At 39.8% G+C, this 25,727-nt stretch overlaps 2 protein-coding genes across 2 annotated transcripts; both read left to right on the top strand.

Annotated features, from left to right (window-relative positions):
- The first annotated feature begins 17,676 nt into the window (after positions 1 to 17,676).
- On the top strand, positions 17,677 to 24,709 carry LOC110881203 (mannan endo-1,4-beta-mannosidase 2-like). The gene is made up of 4 exons (XM_035978224.1): positions 17,677 to 18,033; positions 18,149 to 18,319; positions 18,397 to 18,519; positions 24,028 to 24,709. The coding sequence occupies exons 1-4, from the start codon at positions 17,677 to 17,679 to the stop codon at positions 24,241 to 24,243; spliced, it is 867 nt and encodes a 288-aa protein (XP_035834117.1). The 3' UTR covers positions 24,244 to 24,709.
- On the top strand, positions 24,334 to 24,708 carry LOC118482647 (mannan endo-1,4-beta-mannosidase 2-like). The gene has a single exon (XM_035978223.1). The coding sequence runs from the start codon at positions 24,334 to 24,336 to the stop codon at positions 24,706 to 24,708; it is 375 nt and encodes a 124-aa protein (XP_035834116.1).
- Positions 24,710 to 25,727: the final 1,018 nt, after the last annotated feature.

Here is a 25,727-nt window from a genome sequence, read left to right as displayed (position 1 = left end):
TCTAGCAAAGGAAAAATCTGGGGAACGAAAACCTTGTTCATACAAGGAATTCATAGCTTGTAAACCACCTATTTATAATGGGGAGGTTGATCCAATCGTGTGTCAGCGATGGATAGGCGATATCGAGGGAGTGTTCGAGAGAACCCACTGTGACGAGAATGACTACGTAGCTTATGGCACGGGTCAGTTAAGAGGTCAAGCGAAAGACTGGTGGGATAATAAAAAGAAGGAAATTGGAAGCGAAGCGGCCAAGGCCATGACGTGGGAGGAGTTTAAGACACCGTTTCTTAAACACCATAGCCCCAAAGCGGTTATAAACAAGATCAAGGAAGAGTTCATGCAACTCAGACACAAGGGTGAATCCATAGACAAGATCACGGGGGTGTTTATGGACAAAATGAAATTCTGTGACGATCTGATAACGAATGAAGAACAAAAAGTTTATTACTACCATAACATGCTGAGCGCAGAATATAGGGAGTTCATAACCCCTTCAAAGTATGAGACCCTTACCGAGATTGTCAATGCTGCTCGGGAAAGGGAGATTGAGTTGAAAAAGAGTATAGAGCGGGGTGAACGAAGGGCACAGGATATAAATCCAAGCCCTACCAAGAAAGCAAGAACGAATGAAACGACGAAGAAATCAGATGCGAAGGGCGGTACATCAAGTTGCAAAATCTGCGGCAAGAATCATAAGGGTGAATGTCGCTTCAAAGATAAGCCTTGTCCTATATGTCGAAAAACGGGACATATGGCTATATCATGCCCGGAAAAAGTGACCGTTTGTTACAACTGTTACCGAACGGGTCATAAAAGATCGGAGTGCCCAGAATTGGCGGGAAAGAAAGAAGGGCAAGACTCAAAAGGTGAAGCCGCAAAAGCCAAAGCAAGATCCTTTCAATTGACCGCTGCTGAAGCAAAGGTCGAACCTGACGTGGTCTCAGGTATATTCACTATAAATTCAATTCCCGCACGTGTGTTATTTGATACTGGTGCGAATAAATCCTTTGTTTCATATGGGTTTATTCGACACCCTTCATTTGTTCTAACAAAATTACCTATGCCTTTAGAGGTAGAGATAGGTAATAATAAAAGCTTTATTGTCTGTGATGTATGTGAAAACTGCACGATGAATATTGATGACGAGGAATATGCAATAGACTTGATCCCGATGTCGATGGGAGAATTCCAAGTGGTAGTGGGAATGGATTGGCTATCCCGTTACCACGCAAAAGTGGTTTGTTTCCGAAAGGAAATAAAACTAACGTCTCCTAGCGGAAAGCAAGTTACGATATATAGAGAAAAGAGAGGTAACCCGGTGATGTGCACAATGCTAGAAGCTCGCAAACTCATGAAACATGGATGCAAGGCCTTTATGGTATATGCGAGCGAAACGGAAAAGGAACTCCTCAAAATTGGGGATGTACCGGTCGTGCGAGATTATGAAGACGTGTTTCCGGAAGAACTACCGGGGATACCGCCAGAACGGGAGGTAGAGTTCGGAATCGAGTTGATTCCGGGCACGAAACCCGTGGCCAAGGCGCCATACCGACTTGCACCGTCGGAGTTACAAGAATTGATGTCTCAAATTCAGGAATTTCTTGACAAGGGATTTATCCGACCGAGTGTGTCTCCGTGGGGCGCACCAGTCTTATTCGTGAAAAAGAAAGATGGCAGTATGCGCATGTGTATCGATTACCGGGAGTTAAACAAACTCACGGTGAAGAATCGATACCCACTTCCAAGAATTGACGATTTATTCGACCAACTGCAAGGAGCAAGTTGGTTTTCCAAAATTGATCTCCGATCCGGTTATCACCAATTGAAAGTCAAGGAGGAGGACGTACCCAAAACGGCTTTCCGTACGAGGTACGGGCATTATGAATTCCTCGTAATGCCTTTCGGATTGACCAATGCGCCCGCGGCTTTCATGGACCTCATGAACCGGGTTTGCAAACCCATGCTAGATAAGTCGGTAATTGTATTTATCGACGACATTCTGGTATATTCAAAGAGCGAAGCCGAGCACGTGTGTCATTTGCGGGAAATATTAGACACACTCAGACGAGAGAAGCTGTATGCAAAATTCACGAAGTGTGCTTTCTGGTTACGGGAAGTACAGTTTCTTGGGCATCTTATTAGTGCTGATGGAGTACTAGTAGACCCGTCCAAGATAGAAGCTGTGTCGAAATGGAGCCCTCCAAGAAATCCCTCGGAAATCCGAAGCTTTTTAGGGCTTGCGGGATATTATCGGAGATTCATACAGGATTTCTCCAAAATTGCCTTACCATTGACCAAATTAACTCGTAAGGAGGAAAAGTTCGTGTGGGGCATTAAGCAAGAGGAAGCTTTCCAAACACTCAAGGAAAAGTTGACCCATGCTCCGGTACTGACTTTACCGGAAGGGACTGAAGACATGGAGGTTTACTCGGACGCTTCTCAATTGGGGCTCGGGTGTGTATTAATGCAACGAGGCAAGGTCATCGCCTATGCCTCGAGGCAATTGAAGATTCATGAAAATAAATATCCGGTTCACGACTTAGAATTAGCGGCGGTGGTGTTTGCCTTAAAGATATGGAGACATTACTTGTACGGAGTAAAGTTTACCATCTTTACCGACCATAAAAGTTTGAAATATTTCTTCGACCAGAAGGAATTAAACATGCGGCAAAGACGGTGGTTGGAAACCGTCAAAGACTTCGATTGCGAAATACATTACCACCCCGGTAAGGCCAATGTAGTGGCCGATGCGCTGAGCCGCAAAACAGATTATACCCCGATACGGGTACGATCAATGCAACTGGTTGTGACTTCAAGTTTACTAGAACGAATTCGAGAAGCACAGAATGAAGCTGTAAAGGCGGAAAACTGGAAAAAGGAAAGAATTCTCGGTCAAGTGAAGGACCTTGAGGTGGGCAGTCACGGCCTAAAGACTCGTTTTAATAGAATCTGGGTTCCTAACACATGTGGAGTTAAGAAGCTTCTACTTGATGAAGCTCATAAATCCCGTTATTCCATTCACCCGGGAGCGACCAAAATGTATCATGACTTGAAGCAAAACTATTGGTGGCCCGGAATGAAGCGAGACACTGTGAAATACGTGGAAAAATGCTTGACATGCCTACAAGTCAAGGCGGAACACCAAAAGCCGTATGGTAAGCTCCAACCGTTGGAAATCCCGGTTTGGAAATGGGAGCAAATCACGATGGACCTATTGACCAAGCTACCTAAAACAAGTCGTGGTTTTGATGCTATTTGGGTAGTCGTGGATAGGTTAACTAAAAGCGCCCACTTTATTCCGATTCGTGAAACTTATATGTCTGAGAAAATGTCGGAGGTATACACCAATGAAATCATAGCAAGGCATGGGGTACCGATATCCATTGTGTCAGACAGAGATACTCGGTTTACTTCAAAATTCTGGCATGAATTCCAAGAACAGATGGGAACTAAATTGTTCCTTAGCACTGCTTATCATCCACAAACGGATGGGCAGAGCGAAAGAACAATACAAACATTGGGTGATATGCTGCGGGCTTGCATTATTGATTTTGGGGGTAGTTGGGATGTCCATTTACCCTTGGTCGAATTCGCATATAACAATAGCTATCACGCGAGCATTAAAATGGCTCCGTATGAGCTATTATATGGCAGAAAATGTCGGACCCCAGTATGTTGGGGAGAAGTGGGTCCTCGGGGGCTAGCACCTGCCGATATAATCCGAACTACAAATGCGAAAATCAACATAGTTCGGGCTCACCTGAAAGCGGCTCAAGACCGGCAAAAAGCATATGCGGATAAAAGGAATAGGCCAATTGAATTTCAGGTTGGCGATATGGTCATGCTAAAGGTTTCCCCATGGAAGGGTATTATTAGATTCAGAAAAAGGGGAAAGTTAAGCCCGAGATTCATTGGGCCATTTAGAATCATTGAACGGGTTGGTAAGGTAGCCTATCGACTTGAATTACCCGAAGAGTTGAGTGGAATTCATAGCACATTCCACGTATCACATCTTCGAAAATGTTTGGCCGACGAAACTGCTCATATCCACTACGACGATATCGAAGTGGATAACAGCCTCAACTATGCAGTAAAACCAATTGCGATTTTAGATCGTAAGGAGAAAAGTTTGAGGAACAAAATGATAACCTAAGTCAAGGTCAAATGGGAGCACAGAAAAGGGTCAGACACTACTTGGGAATCCGAAGAAGAAATGCGACGTCTACACCCGACCTTATTTGGTACGTAATTCGGTTTCGGGGACGAAACCCTTTTTAAGGGGGGTGGACTTGTAACACCCCGAAAATATAAATCTTTATATAAGAATTTAAGGATTACATAAACAAGAAATAATCATGTAGAAACTTTAACCTAGTTAAAGTTTACAAGTCTTGAAAATAACCCACACTTGGTTAAAACTCTAGTATTTAAAAAGAAATGGTAGTTAAGGGACTAATCTTGCCAAGAATCAAAAGTTTAAATTATAATTGTAACAAAACTAAACCAAACACACCAAATTGGGTGTCTGGTCGACAGAAGCAAGAAAAAGGGGCGACCCCCATTGTTCCAAAACCCTAAAGTCACAATTTCTTACAATTGGAGGTTCAAATCTTAACCAAAACGAAATCCGAGCTTAGAATTGTGTTCCTCATCGCAAGAGGATTAAGAGGTATGTAAAATTTTATGAGAATTCATTACTTGAAATCCTCATGAATCTAAGCAAATCTGAAATTTTGTTGATGCATGACAGTAATTAGTTAGACTAAAGATGATATAGTGTCTAGGATTAAAACCTAGATAACTATATATGAAATCATGCCCTAATTCAGGAAAATTCCATGAATCCATGGATGTTAAGTTATGGGTTTTATATGTTGATGATGAACATTAGGATTTTGAGTGTAATCCTAGTATAAATTTCATTATGGGAAGTAACTCCTGTGATATTGATACTAAATGTATGCAAAAATTGCTATTATAGTGAAATTTGATGTTGAATTATAAAGTCATGAACTTGTTTATGAAGATGGGAAAATCTGACCCGCTAGGTGTTCGAAGAAATGCCTAAGTGGGGATTTAAATGTGAAATTTGGATAAAAACGCAGATTTGATAATGGTCCATAACTATGTGATTGTGGTCATAAAAGGAGTTCTAAACATGTTATAAAAACTGAATTTTCTAGGCAAAGAGTCCGGTTCATCTAGCGGACAAGCCGGAGGGAGTTCACGAGGAAAAGACGCGCTCTAAAAAGGTACGAAATTTATTGTTTCGTTACATTATACCTAATTGTTAGTTTATGTAATAAATTCTGAAACATGACAATCAAGATACCAAAATGCCATGAAATTGATTAGTGACCTAAACAAGCGAAATGGGTCAAAACAAGTGACAAACATGGATACTTACATGCCCTGAATGGTGCTTAATTCAGCACCCAAACGGGTCAAAACAAGTCTTGTATTAAACATGAAGCTAGACACTATCACTTAATGCTTGGATATAACCTTTGTGTAAGTCGAAACTTTGACATGCCATGATAGTTGTAAAGTTTAAATTCCTTATATAGGAGTTGTGATCTTGATTGATAATTGTGAATAGTTGCATAGATGACAAATACGAAAGTTTGGATTTATTCATATATATATATCGATGTGGGAGTGTTTCCCCTTTTGGGATAGCAAAAGTGATAACGAGTGATGGTCCTAAATTTGGGTAACTAGCCTTGGGTGGGTAATAAACCTGTTCAAGGTCACTTTGCTGCAAAATGGAACTTGAATGCTCAAGGTCAAAAAGCAAGAAAACAAGTGCAGGGCCCACCGTAAATTACGGTGACACCGTAATTTACGGTGGCTATTAAAATGTTACGGTGAGGATCTACTGATTTACGATAGGTACCCCAAATGCCCAGAACCCACCGTAATTTACGGTGACACCGTAAATTACGGTGGAGCCTAGTTTTGCTGAAATTTTACTTCTTGATTTGAATGAGTTATCGATCCTAATCCAAATGCGTGAATTCCCATCGTTAATAATACTAATGCCTGTTTAAAAACATTAGTTTTTCAGGTACTCAAGTAAGGATGATGATCAAGCAATCGATTCGGACCGAACACCTAACGTTACGCTTCCGCATTTGAACCTCGTTTTGTTGTTATATAAACTCTAGTAGTTTATGTTGGTACATTGTTAGTAGGTTGAACATGTAAATGCTTTATTAAACGACTTTCGAATCTTGAAGGTTTTTGTAAAGACTACTTTTAGTGTATTATATAAAGCTTATTTGCTATTAAAAATGGGTATTATAAACTGGGTCTTACAAGTTGGTAATCAGAGCTTAAGGTTGCCAATAAGTGTTCGGTTCAAGCTTGATCAACATCCGGTAAGAGTAATTGCTTAAGTAAAATTTAAGGAGTATAGAAATAATTCACGAACATATATGCATGGAAAAGAGTGTGTAAACACACTCAAACACAAGAAAAGCATGAAACAAGAATAATAGAATCAAGAGTGTGTAAGCACACTCAAACACAAGAAAGGCATGAAACAAGAATGATTGAGTCAAGTTACGAACTTGACCAAATCAAAACAAGTAAAACATGTATTACAAATGAAATGTTTAACAATGTATGTAAACATTTCAGTATCAAAGATGGCAAGCGGAGGTGATGGTGATGCGGTGCCAAGAGTCACCGAACAAATGAGAATAGTGATTGCCGAAGAAGTTGGAAAGGCGATCGAAAACAGTTTGTCGAACTTCATTGATAAAATCCAAAATACGGTTTTATCAGTGGTAGAAGAGAGAATCAAGAAGCTAGAAGATAATTCAAATCTAGCAAAGGAAAAATCTGGGGAACGAAAACCTTGTTCATACAAGGAATTCATAGCTTGTAAACCACCTATTTATAATGGGGAGGTTGATCCAATCGTGTGTCAGCGATGGATAGGCGATATCGAGGGAGTGTTCGAGAGAACCCACTGTGACGAGAATGACTACGTAGCTTATGGCACGGGTCAGTTAAGAGGTCAAGCGAAAGACTGGTGGGATAATAAAAAGAAGGAAATTGGAAGCGAAGCGGCCAAGGCCATGACGTGGGAGGAGTTTAAGACACCGTTTCTTAAACACCATAGCCCCAAAGCGGTTATAAACAAGATCAAGGAAGAGTTCATGCAACTCAGACACAAGGGTGAATCCATAGACAAGATCACGGGGGTGTTTATGGACAAAATGAAATTCTGTGACGATCTGATAACGAATGAAGAACAAAAAGTTTATTACTACCATAACATGCTGAGCGCAGAATATAGGGAGTTCATAACCCCTTCAAAGTATGAGACCCTTACCGAGATTGTCAATGCTGCTCGGGAAAGGGAGATTGAGTTGAAAAAGAGTATAGAGCGGGGTGAACGAAGGGCACAGGATATAAATCCAAGCCCTACCAAGAAAGCAAGAACAAATGAAACGACGAAGAAATCAGATGCGAAGGGCGGTACATCAAGTTGCAAAATCTGCGGCAAGAATCATAAGGGTGAATGTCGCTTCAAAGATAAGCCTTGTCCTATATGTCGAAAAACGGGACATATGGCTATATCATGCCCGGAAAAAGTGACCGTTTGTTACAACTGTTACCGAACGGGTCATAAAAGATCGGAGTGCCCAGAATTGGCGGGAAAGAAAGAAGGGCAAGACTCAAAAGGTGAAGCCGCAAAAGCCAAAGCAAGATCCTTTCAATTGACCGCTGCTGAAGCAAAGGTCGAACCTGACGTGGTCTCAGGTATATTCACTATAAATTCAATTCCCGCACGTGTGTTATTTGATACTGGTGCGAATAAATCCTTTGTTTCATATGGGTTTATTCGACACCCTTCATTTGTTCTAACAAAATTACCTATGCCTTTAGAGGTAGAGATAGGTAATAATAAAAGCTTTATTGTCTGTGATGTATGTGAAAACTGCACGATGAATATTGATGACGAGGAATATGCAATAGACTTGATCCCGATGTCGATGGGAGAATTCCAAGTGGTAGTGGGAATGGATTGGCTATCCCGTTACCACGCAAAAGTGGTTTGTTTCCGAAAGGAAATAAAACTAACGTCTCCTAGCGGAAAGCAAGTTACGATATATGGAGAAAAGAGAGGTAACCCGGTGATGTGCACAATGCTAGAAGCTCGCAAACTCATGAAACATGGATGCAAGGCCTTTATGGTATATGCGAGCGAAACGGAAAAGGAACTCCTCAAAATTGGGGATGTACCGGTCGTGCGAGATTATGAAGACGTGTTTCCGGAAGAACTACCGGGGATACCGCCAGAACGGGAGGTAGAGTTCGGAATCGAGTTGATTCCGGGCACGAAACCCGTGGCCAAGGCGCCATACCGACTTGCACCGTCGGAGTTACAAGAATTGATGTCTCAAATTCAGGAATTTCTTGACAAGGGATTTATCCGACCGAGTGTGTCTCCGTGGGGCGCACCAGTCTTATTCGTGAAAAAGAAAGATGGCAGTATGCGCATGTGTATCGATTACCGGGAGTTAAACAAACTCACGGTGAAGAATCGATACCCACTTCCAAGAATTGACGATTTATTCGACCAACTGCAAGGAGCAAGTTGGTTTTCCAAAATTGATCTCCGATCCGGTTATCACCAATTGAAAGTCAAGGAGGAGGACGTACCCAAAACGACTTTCCGTACGAGGTACGGGCATTATGAATTCCTCGTAATGCCTTTCGGATTGACCAATGCGCCCACGGCTTTCATGGACCTCATGAACCGGGTTTGCAAACCCATGCTAGATAAGTCGGTAATTGTATTTATCGACGACATTCTGGTATATTCAAAGAGCGAAGCCGAGCACGTGTGTCATTTGCGGGAAATATTAGACACACTCAGACGAGAGAAGCTGTATGCAAAATTCACGAAGTGTGCTTTCTGGTTACGGGAAGTACAGTTTCTTGGGCATCTTATTAGTGCTGATGGAGTACTAGTAGACCCGTCCAAGATAGAAGCTATGTCGAAATGGAGCCCTCCAAGAAATCCCTCGGAAATCCGAAGCTTTTTAGGGCTTGCGGGATATTATCGGAGATTCATACAGGATTTCTCCAAAATTGCCTTACCATTGACCAAATTAACTCGTAAGGAGGAAAAGTTCGTGTGGGGCATTAAGCAAGAGGAAGCTTTCCAAACACTCAAGGAAAAGTTGACCCATGCTCCGGTACTGACTTTACCGGAAGGGACTGAAGACATGGAGGTTTACTCGGACGCTTCTCAATTGGGGCTCGGGTGTGTATTAATGCAACGAGGCAAGGTCATCGCCTATGCCTCGAGGCAATTGAAGATTCATGAAAATAAATATCCGGTTCACGACTTAGAATTAGCGGCGGTGGTGTTTGCCTTAAAGATATGGAGACATTACTTGTATGGAGTAAAGTTTACCATCTTTACCGACCATAAAAGTTTGAAATATTTCTTCGACCAGAAGGAATTAAACATGCGGCAAAGACGGTGGTTGGAAACCGTCAAAGACTTCGATTGCGAAATACATTACCACCCCGGTAAGGCCAATGTAGTGGCCGATGCGCTGAGCCGCAAAACAGATTATACCCCGATACGGGTACGATCAATGCAACTGGTTGTGACTTCAAGTTTACTAGAACGAATTCGAGAAGCACAGAATGAAGCTGTAAAGGCGGAAAACTGGAAAAAGGAAAGAATTATCGGTCAAGTGAAGGACCTTGAGGTGGGCAGTCACGGCCTAAAGACTCGTTTTAATAGAATCTGGGTTCCTAACACATGTGGAGTTAAGAAGCTTCTACTTGATGAAGCTCATAAATCCCGTTATTCCATTCACCCGGGAGCGACCAAAATGTATCATGACTTGAAGCAAAACTATTGGTGGCCCGGAATGAAGCGAGACACTGTGAAATACGTGGAAAAATGCTTGACATGCCTACAAGTCAAGGCGGAACACCAAAAGCCGTATGGTAAGCTCCAACCGTTGGAAATCCCGGTTTGGAAATGGGAGCAAATCACGATGGACCTATTGACCAAGCTACCTAAAACAAGTCGTGGTTTTGATGCTATTTGGGTAGTCGTGGATAGGTTAACTAAAAGCGCCCACTTTATTCCGATTCGTGAAACTTATATGTCTGAGAAAATGTCGGAGGTATACACCAATGAAATCATAGCAAGGCATGGGGTACCGATATCCATTGTGTCAGACAGAGATACTCGGTTTACTTCAAAATTCTGGCATGAATTCCAAGAACAGATGGGAACTAAATTGTTCCTTAGCACTGCTTATCATCCACAAACGGATGGGCAGAGCGAAAGAACAATACAAACATTGGGTGATATGCTGCGGGCTTGCATTATTGATTTTGGGGGTAGTTGGGATGTCCATTTACCCTTGGTCGAATTCGCATATAACAATAGCTATCACGCGAGCATTAAAATGGCTCCGTATGAGCTATTATATGGCAGAAAATGTCGGACCCCAGTATGTTGGGGAGAAGTGGGTCCTCGGGGGCTAGCACCTGCCGATATAATCCGAACTACAAATGCGAAAATCAACATAGTTCGGGCTCACCTGAAAGCGGCTCAAGACCGGCAAAAAGCATATGCGGATAAAAGGAATAGGCCAATTGAATTTCAGGTTGGCGATATGGTCATGCTAAAGGTTTCCCCATGGAAGGGTATTATTAGATTCAGAAAAAGGGGAAAGTTAAGCCCGAGATTCATTGGGCCATTTAGAATCATTGAACGGGTTGGTAAGGTAGCCTATCGACTTGAATTACCCGAAGAGTTGAGTGGAATTCATAGCACATTCCACGTATCACATCTTCGAAAATGTTTGGCCGACGAAACTGCTCATATCCACTACGACGATATCGAAGTGGATAACAGCCTCAACTATGCAGTAAAACCAATTGCGATTTTAGATCGTAAGGAGAAAAGTTTGAGGAACAAAATGATAACCTAAGTCAAGGTCAAATGGGAGCACAGAAAAGGGTCAGACACTACTTGGGAATCCGAAGAAGAAATGCGACGTCTACACCCGACCTTATTTGGTACGTAATTCGGTTTCGGGGACGAAACCCTTTTTAAGGGGGGTGGACTTGTAACACCCCGAAAATATAAATCTTTATATAAGAATTTAAGGATTACATAAACAAGAAATAATCATGTAGAAACTTTAACCTAGTTAAAGTTTACAAGTCTTGAAAATAACCCACACTTGGTTAAAACTCTAGTATTTAAAAAGAAATGGTAGTTAAGGGACTAATCTTGCCAAGAATCAAAAGTTTAAATTATAATTGTAACAAAACTAAACCAAACACACCAAATTGGGTGTCTGGTCGACAGAAGCAAGAAAAAGGGGCGACCCCCATTGTTCCAAAACCCTAAAGTCACAATTTCTTACAATTGGAGGTTCAAATCTTAACCAAAACGAAATCCGAGCTTAGAATTGTGTTCCTCATCGCAAGAGGATTAAGAGGTATGTAAAATTTTATGAGAATTCATTACTTGAAATCCTCATGAATCTAAGCAAATCTGAAATTTTGTTGATGCATGACAGTAATTAGTTAGACTAAAGATGATATAGTGTCTAGGATTAAAACCTAGATAACTATATATGAAATCATGCCCTAATTCAGGAAAATTCCATGAATCCATGGATGTTAAGTTATGGGTTTTATATGTTGATGATGAACATTAGGATTTTGAGTGTAATCCTAGTATAAATTTCATTATGGGAAGTAACTCCTGTGATATTGATACTAAATGTATGCAAAAATTGCTATTATAGTGAAATTTGATGTTGAATTATAAAGTCATGAACTTGTTTATGAAGATGGGAAAATCTGACCCGCTAGGTGTTCGAAGAAATGCCTAAGTGGGGATTTAAATGTGAAATTTGGATAAAAACGCAGATTTGATAATGGTCCATAACTATGTGATTGTGGTCATAAAAGGAGTTCTAAACATGTTATAAAAACTGAATTTTCTAGGCAAAGAGTCCGGTTCATCTAGCGGACAAGCCGGAGGGAGTTCACGAGGAAAAGACGCGCTCTAAAAAGGTACGAAATTTATTGTTTCGTTACATTATACCTAATTGTTAGTTTATGTAATAAATTCTGAAACATGACAATCAAGATACCAAAATGCCATGAAATTGATTAGTGACCTAAACAAGCGAAATGGGTCAAAACAAGTGACAAACATGGATACTTACATGCCCTGAATGGTGCTTAATTCAGCACCCAAACGGGTCAAAACAAGTCTTGTATTAAACATGAAGCTAGACACTATCACTTAATGCTTGGATATAACCTTTGTGTAAGTCGAAACTTTGACATGCCATGATAGTTGTAAAGTTTAAATTCCTTATATAGGAGTTGTGATCTTGATTGATAATTGTGAATAGTTGCATAGATGACAAATACGAAAGTTTGGATTTATTCATATATATATATCGATGTGGGAGTGTTTCCCCTTTTGGGATAGCAAAAGTGATAACGAGTGATGGTCCTAAATTTGGGTAACTAGCCTTGGGTGGGTAATAAACCTGTTCAAGGTCACTTTGCTGCAAAATGGAACTTGAATGCTCAAGGTCAAAAAGCAAGAAAACAAGTGCAGGGCCCACCGTAAATTACGGTGACACCGTAATTTACGGTGGCTATTAAAATGTTACGGTGAGGATCTACTGATTTACGGTAGGTACCCCAAATGCCCAGAACCCACCGTAATTTACGGTGACACCGTAAATTACGGTGGAGCCTAGTTTTGCTGAAATTTTACTTCTTGATTTGAATGAGTTATCGATCCTAATCCAAATGCGTGAATTCCCATCGTTAATAATACTAATGCCTGTTTAAAAACATTAGTTTTTCAGGTACTCAAGTGAAGGATGATGATCAAGCAATCGATTCGGACCGAACACCTAACGTTACACTTCCGCATTTGAACCTCGTTTTGTTGTTATATAAACTCTAGTAGTTTATGTTGGTACATTGTTAGTAGGTTGAACATGTAAATGTTTTATTAAACGACTTTCGAATCTTGAAGGTTTTTGTAAAGACTACTTTTAGTGTATTATATAAAGCTTATTTGCTATTAAAAATGGGTATTATAAACTGGGTCTTACACAATATATACATCAAGAACAAAGCTTACATGATGACATATCAGTGTCATCAGTCTCTTTTTCTTGAATATTTGTCCATCTCATTCAGCAAAAGCTTATAGAGATACCTACCTCAGAGAAGAATCCATTCAGTGAAATTTCATTCAGTACAATACTCAATATAGAATAAACGAGGTTTCCCATTTGTGGTTTTTTTAACTATTTTTTGGCATTTTAAAGTGAGTGGTTTCTAGGAAACATGGTTGTTTTTGGGTGTGATCAATTGATTGTGCAGAGACGTCTCTCTTATAGGATGTTTTTGGCACATAGTTTAGGTAGGATTTTATTATAATAAATGTAACACCTCGTAAATTCGTGTCCAATAATGTGTTGACACGTGTCCCGAATCTTAAACATGCTTAAAAGTTGGCTAAGAGGGACTAATTTTGTCAAAATTCAAAACTATGAATGTGAAGGGACTAAAAGTGTCAACATGCTGAAACTAAGCCTCTCAGTGACCTTATACGGTGTCCGTATTCTCATATGAGCCACTTGTTGGACGAGAGGAGTCGTTTGCATAATTGTTTGATAGTTGCGTAATTGTTTGAAAGTTTGCGCGACGAAGGGTTAAAAGCGTCAACATGTTAATTCTTAGCTCTGAGTGACCTTTTAACAAACCCGGAGCTTTATGATGTTCAATCATACTCCCGGGAATGCCTAATATTAGCAAATTAGGGCTTTGATGCCGTTAAACGATAAAACGCGCAAGTTCGCGAATTAAAGGGGTTAAAAGCGTCAACATGTTAATTGTTACCTCTGTATGACCTTTTAACGAACCGAGAGCTTCATGATGTTTGATCATACTCTCGGGAATGCCTAATGTTGGCCAATTAGGGTTTTGTGCCATAAAATGATAAAATATGCAAGTTTGCAAGTTAAGGGGGTTAAAAGCATCAACATGTTAATTTATACCTCTGAGTGACCTTTTAACGAACCGAGAGTCTTATGATGCTTGGTCATACTCTTGGGTGTGCCTAATGTTGGCCAAGGATGGTTTTTTATCATAAAAACAACAATACATGAGCGTTTGGAAGTACAGGGGCCAAAAGTGACAACAAATGAAACTTTTCTATACTGACCAAAGGCTTATGGACCACAGGGACAGACCCATACGGTCCGTATGGGGTACTTATAGGTCAAGTTTGGCCTTGTTCCCCACTCTAAGCTTCCAAAAACCTTCAAAACGATTCTAGGGGCTTGTTCCTTGTTTTGTACATATACTAGGGCACTTGTAATCATCTTAGAAGGCCCCTAAACACCTGGCAATCATCCAAGAACCCTCCAACAACTATAAATAGGTGTGGTTTTTCATTTCAAAACTTGCACCATTTCTTGTTTCTTCTATATCTCTCAAAATTGGAAGTTCCTGAGCAATTGGGAGCATCCTCTGAGTTTTATTAAGCCTCTAGGACCACTTGTTAATGTTCCTTTCATGGCTTATTCAGTTTATAGGCGTTTAAAGCCGAAAAGTCAAGTGTTTACAATAAACGCGTTGACTTTCAGTTAGACCTTAAATGGTCAAGCCATTGTTCGCAACGAACATGGCTACGTGATCGTAATTAGGTAGGTATTAATCCCTCAAAAGGGCACCTCCTAAGAATCACGTTTGCTTGGTCAATTGACGAGTCAACGTATTGACATTTTAAAAAGTCAATGGGTCAGATTTCAAAATAATTGTGATCTTAGTTTAAGAGTGTTTTAAAATATGTTTTATCACTTCAACAACTTAATAATTATCGTTTTGTGGTTTTGGTTGGAAGTTTATTTGAATTTATGGAATGTATCATATCACTTTATTTCAATATTCGTTAATAGTTGGTATTAATATTATAGATTATATGTATTTTTTAATATTATTTAATATACTAATTTATACAAATATCCAATAACAATTTATTCCATGTTAAAAAAAATTAAGCTATTTTTAGCTAAGCTAAATACACAGTTAACCACCCATAACCGACCCGCTATAACCATCAAAACCGAATAACCATAACCACCATAACCGATCGGTTATGGTTATGGTTATCCATTAACCGACATTGCGGTTATGGTTATGGTATTAGGTCAAAACCGACCCAAACCGACCCATGCACACCCCTAGGTACCGGTACCGAATTTACCGGACCGGGTACTTTTTCGGTACCAATTCGGTATTGACTTTTGACATTTTCGATACCGGTTCGATACAGGTATTTACCGGTTTTTACCCTCAAATACCGGTACCGAACCATACCGGACCGGGCATATTCAGTACCGGTACCCACTTTTGGGGATTTTCGGTACCGTTCTTTCGGTATCGGTACCGGTTCGGTACCGGACGGTACCGAGCTCATCCCTAGTTCTAACTAGGTTTGACAGGTTGGAAACTTCTAATCTTCGTGAGTTCTTTATAGTGGTCCAATCTGTAAAACTAAACAACACCATTAGGCTCGTCACGAGAATGAGAGGTTGAGATTCTTCTTGTAACTACCCTCTAACGTTAGAATAAGAAATCTCTTTAGTGAGTAAACGTGGGAGTGTAAGCAAGAAGAATGAAGTAGTTTCATCTAAATGAGAGTCTGATATTTACAGCCGGGATGATGAGAAGGTATTGGGCAAGACGTTTCTTTTGGAATATCCTTTTTGCCCCCTTCCTGTTGACCATTAGTGGAGGCAGAGGAGGGTGTGTATTCACGGAATGTCATAGGACGTCGCTATCGGGATGTCGTTATGGTCTCCTCTATGATAACCGCTAGGGGAAATTAGGGAGACTAGAAATCCGTGGAACGTGATTGGCGACGTCGCCATCAACTGTCCTTTTGGTCCCTCATGCGATAACCCCTAGTGGAGATCAAAGAAATAGTGATTCCTAGAACGTCATTGGCTACACGCCATTTTCAGGATGCAATTTTTGTCTCCCCTATCCTAGTGTGTCTGACGTTTATCTTTACTAACTGCTTGGGTTGCGGGTTGAATTTGGGGACGTGTGAGAGGTCCGGCCCATATCTCTTGGGTTACCAAATATAATTGTTTAGGGTGGGCGGTATCGTCTCGGGGAGTTTGATCGGGGAGGGGGGTTGCCGAGCGGGGAGGAGGAGAGAAGTGGTGTGGGCGGTGAGTATTCACCGAATGTGAAGAAGAGGTGAAGGAGGAGAGAGAGGGGACTTGACCATTATTCAACCAATCATTTTTTTTTTAAATTGAGTGGGTGTTTGAACCATTGCCAGTGATTTAGTGCAAAATGAGGAGTGAAATGGAGACTTGACATGGCATGATATTATTGGCTAGAGAATAACTCAAACACCCTAAGTGATTGAACGATACCCTCCACCCTTAACATTGTAGATATGGTTTCTAAGATCATGCGTAGTCGTTGGGGTGAATAATGCCTCACCCTTGGGCAATTTGCGCCATGTGGCAGCCCAGTCAACAATGGGGCGTTTTTTCTAAAATGGGTGGAGTGGGGATATGGACATTATGTTAAAAGGGGTGTAAAGAATTAAAAAAATAAAATAAAACCATAAAAAAACATTGATTGGTTAAAGAAGAAAAGGGTTAGATGTGATTGGCATCCCCCTTCCAGCCCAGTTGGTTTCCCCTTGTGGTGGTTGGGCCGGCTTCCTCCTTTCCTTGTGAGGTCGCCGGTTCGACTCCCGGCTGCGGCATATTGAGGGGGGGGCGTCCCTATGATGGATCATTCCTACTGAGGCATGGTTCGATCCGGAGGGCAACCCGGTTTTCACCCAGCTATTACCCCAGCGGTTTTACCCGTGTGGGGGCAGTATGGTTTCCGGGCGAAGGTCAGCTTACGAGGCGGCCGAGGCCTGATAGAACATCGCGTCCGCAGGGCGGGGCTGACGGGGGATTGTCTTTGACAAGAACCCGGTGACCAATAGGTCCAGTACATAGAAAGTCACCCTTCAAAAAAAGATGTGATTGGCCCATCAAATAGGGCTTGGGCGTGCTTTTAAAAACGCCTAGAACAAAAAACCACAAAACACGCCCATGGGGATGGCCTTGCCGGCGTTTTGGGGCGTGGAAGAGAGCAAAAACGCCCACAAAACTGCCCAGTAGCTATGTTCTAAGATATTATTAAGATCTGTCGGCTTGTTCTTAAATGTTTTGGCATGTAGAAACGCCAAAAATGGGGAGATAAAAGAGACTCCACCACCCGGCCAGATCTAATGACTAGTTAAACAAACAGACCACCCACCACACACAGTAGACAGACACTCTCCTCTTCCTCCATCCAGAGCCTTAATTACACCATTTTATTTATTATCGTTGATTTGATTCTCTTTCTTTCTTTTTTATTTACAAAATCTGCTGCAGTCGGTGCACGTTAGGTGTGCCATTTGCCCCACCTCCCCTCCCCTCCCCTGTTTTTCTTCTTTCTTTCTCAATTCATTCACTCCCTCGGATTTTGAAAGGAGATCTGGGTTTGGGAGAAACCTGAAGATCCGACCAAAAGAAAAGAAAAGAAAACCCTAATCTGGTTAAGTCGATGATGGGTAGCAATAGTTTGGTTTGCCAAATACTTGGAGTTGCATCCATCCTTGTATTTGTTTACTTGTCTTTTGGGGATTTGTTGAGTGTAAATTACAAAAATGACCCCAAGTTGAGTTTTGTGGAGAGGAATGGGACTAATTTTGTTGTGGATGGGAAAGTGTTCTATGTGAATGGATGGAATTCATATTGGTTTATGGAGCATGCTGTTGTTGATCATAGCCGCCCAAGGATCAGGGAGATGCTTCAGGCTGCAACCAAAATGGGCCTCACTGTATGCAGAACTTGGGCTTTTAATGACGGTGACTATAATGCCCTTCAGGTTGTTCCTGGACAGTTTGATGAGAGAGTTTTCAAGGTAAACAAACAAACAAACACATTCATCATTCTTCTTCTTCTTGTTTTGTTGGGAAATGTTGATAAAATTTAGAGTTTGCTGCTGCTGCAGGCCTTAGATTATGTGATTGCTAAAGCAAGCAAGACAAGTTGGAATCAGGCTTTTGTTTAGTTTGGTTAATAATCTCCAAGCATATGGCGGCAAGACTAAGTATGTGAAATGGGCATGGGATGAAGGTGTCGGCTTGAGTGCCTCCAATGACTCCTTTGATCCATCAATTCGCCTTTATTTTAAGAATTATGTCAAGGTTACTTACTTTCCCCTTCCCTATTGTCCTTCCTTTACATTTTTAAATCTGCTCATCTGCTTTGCTTTGCTTTGTAGACCATCTTGACTAGAAAGAACACCATCACTGGAGTCGTGTACCGTGATGATCCCACCATTTTTGGGTGGGAGTTGATCAACGAGCCCCGTTGCATTACTGATGCATCCGGTGATACTCTACAAGTAACTCGTCACTTTTACGCCTTTGTTCTTCAATTTTATAATTACCTCATATAAGTAATTACAACATAAAATCGGCTCATTTATTAGCCAATGTGTAGTGGTCACCCCCTTTACCCCAACATAACCCCTCATATCATATGTGTGTAGTGGTCCAGTGGATGTAGACCCATTCAGTTATATATATATATATATATATATATATATATATATATATATATATATATATATATATATATATAGGACAAAGATCCGTTAGGAACCACCCTTTATTTCGAGAACCGCGAGAACCAGTGTGAACACAAACAGTAATACCTAAAAAAATCTAAAAAACACCCAAAAATTTTTTTTTTTATTTTTTTACTATTTTTTATATAAAAATCGCTACTTTTAGTATCCAAAAAAAAAAAAATTTTTAATTTTTTTTTTTTTTTAAATTTTTTTTGGCTACTAAAAGTAGCGATTTGAACATAAAAAATAGTAAAAAAATAAAAAAAATTTAGATTTTTTTAGATTTTTTAGGTTTTTTGGGGGGTTTAGTTTTTAGCATTTTAGCTTGGGGGGGTGGGGGGGGGGGGGGTTTAGGTTTTTAGGGGGGGGGGGGGGGTTAGGTTTTTTGGGGTGGGGGGGGGGGGGCTGGGGGGGTTTAGGTTTTTGGGGGGTGGGGTTAGGTTTTTTTTAGGGTTTTTTTTAGGTTTTTTTAGCTATTTTAGCTTGTGTTCACATTGGTTCTCGCGGTTCTCGCAATAAAGGTGGTTCTCGCATGAACCTTACCCTATATATATATAAAAAACCTAACCCCCACCCCCCAAAAACCTAAACCCCCCACCCCCCCCCCCCCCCAAAAAAAAAAAAAAAAACCTAACCCCCCCCCCCACCTCACCCCCCCCCTCAAAACCTAAACCCCCCTCCCCCACCCCCCAAAAACCTAAACCCCCCCACCCCCCAAGCTAAAATGCTAAAAACTAAACCCCCCCCCCCCCCAAAAAACCTAAAAAATAAAAAAAAAATTAAAAAAAAATCTAAATTTTTTTTTATTTTTTTACTATTTTTTATGTTCAAATCGCTACTTTTAGTAGCCAAAAAAAAATTTTTTTTTTAAAAAAAAACATTTAAAAAAAAAATTTTTTTTTTTTTTTGGATACTAAAAGTAACGATTTTTATATAAAAAATAGTAAAAAAATAAAAAAAAAATTTTTGGGTGTTTTTTAGATTTTTTTAGGTATTACTGTTTGTGTTCACACTGGTTCTCGCAATAAAGGGTGGTTCCTAACGGATCTTTGTCCTATATATATATATATATATATATATATATATATATATATATATATATATATATATATAGGGGAAGGATGTATAGAAAACCCACTTTAATTTAGAAAACCCGGGAAACTCAAAGCTCCCGATGTTTTTTTTTCTTGAAAAAATTTACACATGTTATATACATGTTTTTAAGGGTTTTGGGCAAAAAAAAAATCAAAAAAGCGCCGAGTAGATATTTTTAAAAAAAATAAACAAGTTTTGGTGTAACACATGTTACAAATATGTCAGATGAATGTAACATGTGTTACGCCAAAACTTGTTTATTTTTTTTTTTAAATATCTACTTGGCGTTTTTTTGATTTTTTTTGCCCAAAACCCTTAAAAACATGTATATAACATATGTAAATTTTTTCAAGAAAAAAAAAACATCGGGAGCTTTGAGTTTCCCGGGTTTTCTAAATTAAAGTGGGTTTTCTATACATACTTCCCCTATATATATATCCCTATATATATATATATATATACTAGGTTAGAAACCCGTGTATTACACGGGTTGACAAACCTATAAATTCAGTAAAAGAATATAATATAATATATTTGAAGTTAAGCTGATACAACCTACATCATTATTTATTATTTGAATTGCAAATTATAATAATATAAAAATGTATCTATAAAAGTATATAAATATTTATTTTCAAAAATAGGTAAAAGTATGAGATCCAAAAAAAAAAAAAAAAAAAAAAACCCCTCTATCCTTCACTGGATTTCTCCATCCTAACCAAAATAGTATTTATCATATTCTTTCTTTATTATGACCATCCAAGAACGACCCCATGTTGCTTTTTTTTTACCAACTAAATAGAACTTTATTAACCAAGAAAAAAAAGGCAAAAAACAGCCTTAGCAAGATACTAAGACACCAAGCACACAAACACCAGAGAACAAAACATCCGCAAGGCAATTGGGAAACAAAACTATACATAGCAATTAAAAACAAAAGCCTTCAAAATTACTCCAACTCTCCAGGTGTAATCTAGCAATCTTGGACCTCTTTACCATCCACCGAATTGTGTTCTCTTTAACCTCATCAACAACTTATTGCTCAAATATATATTTCTTGATTTAAAAACCTTCTCGTTTCTACAAAGCCAAATCCTCCATGTCAACATAAGGAAAATTGCGTAAACCACTTGCTTTTCCTTACTCGTCATATCCAAATTCTGACGCTACTCACGCATATGAGCAACTGAATCGGACCAGTCTGGAGTGGGGATTTAGCCCTGTCGTTTTTAACTATACCGAGCTTGATGTTTGTTTGATTTTAACAAACATACCGCAACACACGGTTGGCAGTGACTGAAAATTAAATTCATAAACTTTATTCAAATTTAAACGACATAAAAATAGCAAAATAGAGTTAATGTTTTTGAATATATTGATAAGAAGTAGGATCAAGCAAGAATTCAAATAATTTACATCCCATTTTTATATAATTGTTGTCACTTGATGATGACATAAACAAAAATATGAGATGATTATCGAAAAATAATACGTAGACATAACTGAACTAATATATATGTTAAGGCAATGGTAATCTATATTATAGCTTCATTGTAGTATTCAATCAAATCAAGAAAGATAGAGAGTCAAATTCTTTAAAAGTCCATACCTGATTAATTAAGCTGAAAAGAAAGAGGCTCACGTAAAGTTGACCCACAACAAACTTTATTAGCATGACTTCAACAAATCATAGCATAAAGTTATGGGCAAAGAAATGCCAAGTAACCCTAGTAAATCTTGTGCACTTCCCCACACAAGAGATCCAACTTGATCCTTTATAAGTCTTTCTCCTTGCAAATATACAATGCTCGGTTGTACGTAATACATAAGCTTATGAAATTCGTCAGTGGTTGCATTAAATCAAATAAAATGTTAATAACATAGGAGCAATTGCTATATCAGAACCTCCATAGCCGGAAAACATGAACCTAACTCCATTTTCAACCTTAATAAAACATAAACTAACCTGAAAGAAGTCAGTGAGCAGCTATAGATGAAGTCAATGTCGCACTTCCATGGATTTTTTTATCACTGTCGTTGGGTTCATTGTTATTATTCTCATCGAAAAACGCCCAAAGTGGAGAGAACAATTGTTCAGTTTCCGATAGAATAAACGAACGCCGGATGATCTGAAGAGAATCTCTGACTGAAAGTCCAGGAACCCTCAAGGTCGAGATCCATAGTCATAGAGAATCCAGGGGAGAAGTTCAATTTGCGACTTGACTTCTAGGTCAGGTATAGATATATGAAGGGTAAAAGCCCAATTGAAGATTAATCGGAGTTTAAATAGGATATTATTTTGATTTTATATTTTCTTATTTAGTTTATATAATTATTTTAAACAAATCTACAACTTCTAATATCAATTCTCTCCAAAATGCTGGTTTGTGAAGGGTGCCACATGGCAACTCAAAATCTTTATTTTTTTTAGAGAAAAATGCCCGTGGTTTCGTCTTTTTTCACCTATAGTCCCCAACTTTCTAAAATTACCTGAATAGTCCCCAAGTTTTCAATTTTTGTTCCCGGATAGTCCCTGAAACGGATGGGAGTTAGTTTTTGGTGTTAAGTAGGTGTGAAATTACTAAAATACCCTTAATATAAAACAAACTAAATTAAAGCGGGACCCATCATTTTCTTAAAATATAAAACTTAACCCTTCACCCTACCCTCTTCCCGTCTCCCATCAACCACCGCCTCCACCCTCCACCATGACCGCCTCCATGGCTCCACCCTTCCCCATCACCCCTAACACCCTCCACCATCACCGTAGATGCGACGACAGTTGATGACAGTCGTTCCATTCTTGATCAGAGAAAACTGGCTCGTGAAGCACGAGCAAAAAGGAAACAATACGCCGGAAATTATGAACGAATGGCGTGGAGCAAAGTGATTACACGTTGCCGAAAAATACGACAGTTGAAATTTTACCGATTGAATCAGCGAGAGATTGTTTTAGGCGGTTTAATACGACAGTTGAAAACAATACGCCAGAAATTTACACGTTGCCGACAAATACGACAGTTGAAAACAATACACCGGAAATTATGATTGGCTGATGCTTTATTTGTAGGTTTGGTTGAAACCAAGTTGAATTGTCATTCATTATCATTGAAAATCCCAACGATCAGGATGAGCAAATTTCAGGGTATGAATTTGATCCCCTGTTTTATTATATTTCATGTTTTTTTAAGTTTTTCTCAGTTGACACACTTTTACTAACTTACTAATTTTTTGTAACTAAAACAGAGGACTGATCTTTGTACACATATGGGTAGATAGATAGATAGATGATGGTTGGAAGATCTATTGTTTGCAGGTTTAGATCTCTCAATGTTGAAAACCAACTTCAATTGCCTATCACTGAAAACCCCAACGATCAAGAAGAGCAAATTACAGGGTATAACTTGTGAGTTTTTTACCCTGTTTTTTTTCAGATTTCATTTAGGAGTGTTAACTAGCCGAGACTATTCAATTAGGTGGATGTTTTGAGAGATATATATATATAAAGTGGTGGTCGGAATGGTGGGTGTATCGATGAAAGTGGTTTTCTGGTGGTGTAGATCGGAGATGGGGTGGTGGAAGGTGGTAGACGGTGGGGGTGAGGGAGATACTATGAAGAAGATAAACTGGAGTAGGGGTGGGCCCCAGTTGAATTTATAAATAATAAATTGATTTTGGCAATGTTTTAATTTATTATATTTTATATTAAGGGTATTATGGCCATTTCACATCCAGTTAACACCAAAAACTAACCCCCATCCGTTTCAGGGACCATCCGGGAACGAAAGTTGAAAACTTGGGGACTATTCAGGTAATTTTAGAAAGTTGGGGACTATAGGTGAAAAAATGCGAAACCACAGGGACTATCCGGGCATTTTTCTCTATTTATTAGGTAGTATAGATATGTGTGTGTGTGTGTGAGAGAGAGAGAGAGAGAGAGATAGCAAGAAACCAAAACAATAACCCCGCTATCACCATCACGCCCTTCATGGATGGAGCCCCATAACGCCTAGGGGGCGGTGTTCTGGGCGCTATGGGGCTTTATAGCCCAAGATGGCGCTTGCACGAGCAGCCACTACACATGGCTTAGCAGTAAAGGAGTCACCTCTGTTTTTTTTTTTTTTTTTTTTTTGAACCTATGAATTTCCGTTGTAGTAACTACAAATTGTGTGGTTGTAATTGCAGGATTGGATAGAAGAGATGTCTTCATTTGTTAAGTCAATTCATAGGAAACACATGTTGACCATTGGCCTTGAAGGGTTTTACGGCCCTAATAGTCCTAAGAAAGATACAGTCAATCCTGAATTTTGGGCTGCTGATCTTGGAGCTGATTTTATACGTAACTCTGCACCGTCAACCGTCGACTTTGCGTCTGTTCATATTTATCCTGACCATTGGTAGGTAACCTTTACCTATTGTTTATCTTATCACTTTTAGAAACTTACTCATGATATACATAGGTTTAAAAAGAAGAGCCTTGAAGGAAAACTAATGTTTGTGGCTAAATGGATGCGCTCTCACATCGAAGATGGTGATCCAGTGCTGAAGAAACCTGTGATGTTTACAGAATTTGGTTTATCAGATCTAAACAAAGGTTTTGACCCTTTGCAACGAGACCGAATCTACAAAACTGTTTTTGATGTGATCTATGAATCTGCAAAGAAAAAGGGGGCCGGGGGAGGATCGTTTGCGTGGCAGTTCTTTGTTGAGGGAATGGAAGATTATAATGATGATTTCGGGATAGTGCCGTGGAAGAGAGCTTCGACTTACGAGATTATAATCCAGCATACGTGCAGGTTAGCTAAAGCTCATGGGACGATTGCATCGCAAAAAGAAAACTTGAAGCACCTTTGTAATCAGCGATGAATGAATGAAAGAAATAAATCGTTTTCATTGCTTTTGTTACATGGGGGTTGATTGTGGGGGATGGTGATGTTTACTTTTATGTAAACCTTGTGTTTGTTCCCGTCATATATATACACACATCAAGACGTTATGTAACCATACAATTCATTCTTTCTCTTTTAATTATATAAGGTTATGTGAGTAAAATGTGTGATTCTTCACTCAAAGATGACTCTTTCTTTGTGCTATCAATGTAATAGCTTAGATCGGATGGTCTGTGTTTTTCAGCTATCTTGGGTTTGGAGACTCCGATGGTCTGTTTTTAAGCTATCTTGGGTTTGGAGACCTTTTCAAACACTTTCTGAATGTTGATCCTTCCTTGTAGATAGAGATGGGCATAATAATCGGTTTCAAAACCGACCCGATAGACCCGACCTGGAACCGTATCCAGTTCCTACCCGCTTTATTGAAGAATCGGTTCCGGGTTCAAAAAACCCGTAGGTTCTTACCCAGTTCCACCTTTTTTAAAAAATTGGTCTGTACCCGTGAAGGGGTATGGTCCCAGATCTCGCGTCAGCATCGACCGCGAGTGACCATTACCCTTATCAAAACCCCCACTAGCTAACAACCTACTTGTGCCCATGCGAGAACGCGTCGGCACAAGGGTTGAATCCAATCTATCTAGTAACGAAGGAGGACTTGCATGGAACATGAGAACGGTAGAGTGATGCGACATAGCATCACATCTGGTGTATGAAAACGGAAGTATTCACAGCGATGCGGCATCGCACCGCATCCAGTGAACACTTCTATCAATACAAGAAAGCCTTACCTTAGGCATAGAAGAAGATGAACGTAACGGTGCGGCTGACACCGCACCATATGGGCATTTTCGTCACGACAAGGGATGCAGGCGAATAGTCTCCGCGGACGACGATGCGGCTAGCACCGCATCTCGCGTATTCCTTGATCACAAGTAGGAGACGCGGTAACTTCAGATGTTACCGCACGTAGCGATGCGGCTTGCACCGCATCCTATG

The sequence above is a fragment of the Helianthus annuus genome, chromosome 10 (genome assembly GCF_002127325.2).
Source record: "Helianthus annuus cultivar XRQ/B chromosome 10, HanXRQr2.0-SUNRISE, whole genome shotgun sequence".
Taxonomy (NCBI): Eukaryota; Viridiplantae; Streptophyta; class Magnoliopsida; order Asterales; family Asteraceae; genus Helianthus; species Helianthus annuus.
The sequence above is the reverse complement of the archived record's forward strand: the minus strand, read 5'-3'. Positions and strand labels throughout refer to the sequence as shown.

What these genes read in the sequence shown, in the direction of transcription:
- LOC110881203 (XM_035978224.1), top strand. Translation starts at nt 17,677, where the DNA reads ATGGGTAGCAATAGTTTGGTTTGCCAAATACTTGGAGTTGCATCCATC. An exon ending in TTGATGAGAGAGTTTTCAAG is followed by an intron (nt 18,034 to 18,148) that starts GTAAACAAACAA and finishes TGATTGCTAAAG; the next exon opens with CAAGCAAGACAAGTTGGAAT. An exon ending in CATCCGGTGATACTCTACAA is followed by an intron (nt 18,520 to 24,027) that starts GTAACTCGTCAC and finishes TTGTAATTGCAG; the next exon opens with GATTGGATAGAAGAGATGTC.
- LOC118482647 (XM_035978223.1), top strand. Translation starts at nt 24,334, where the DNA reads ATGTTTGTGGCTAAATGGATGCGCTCTCACATCGAAGATGGTGATCCA.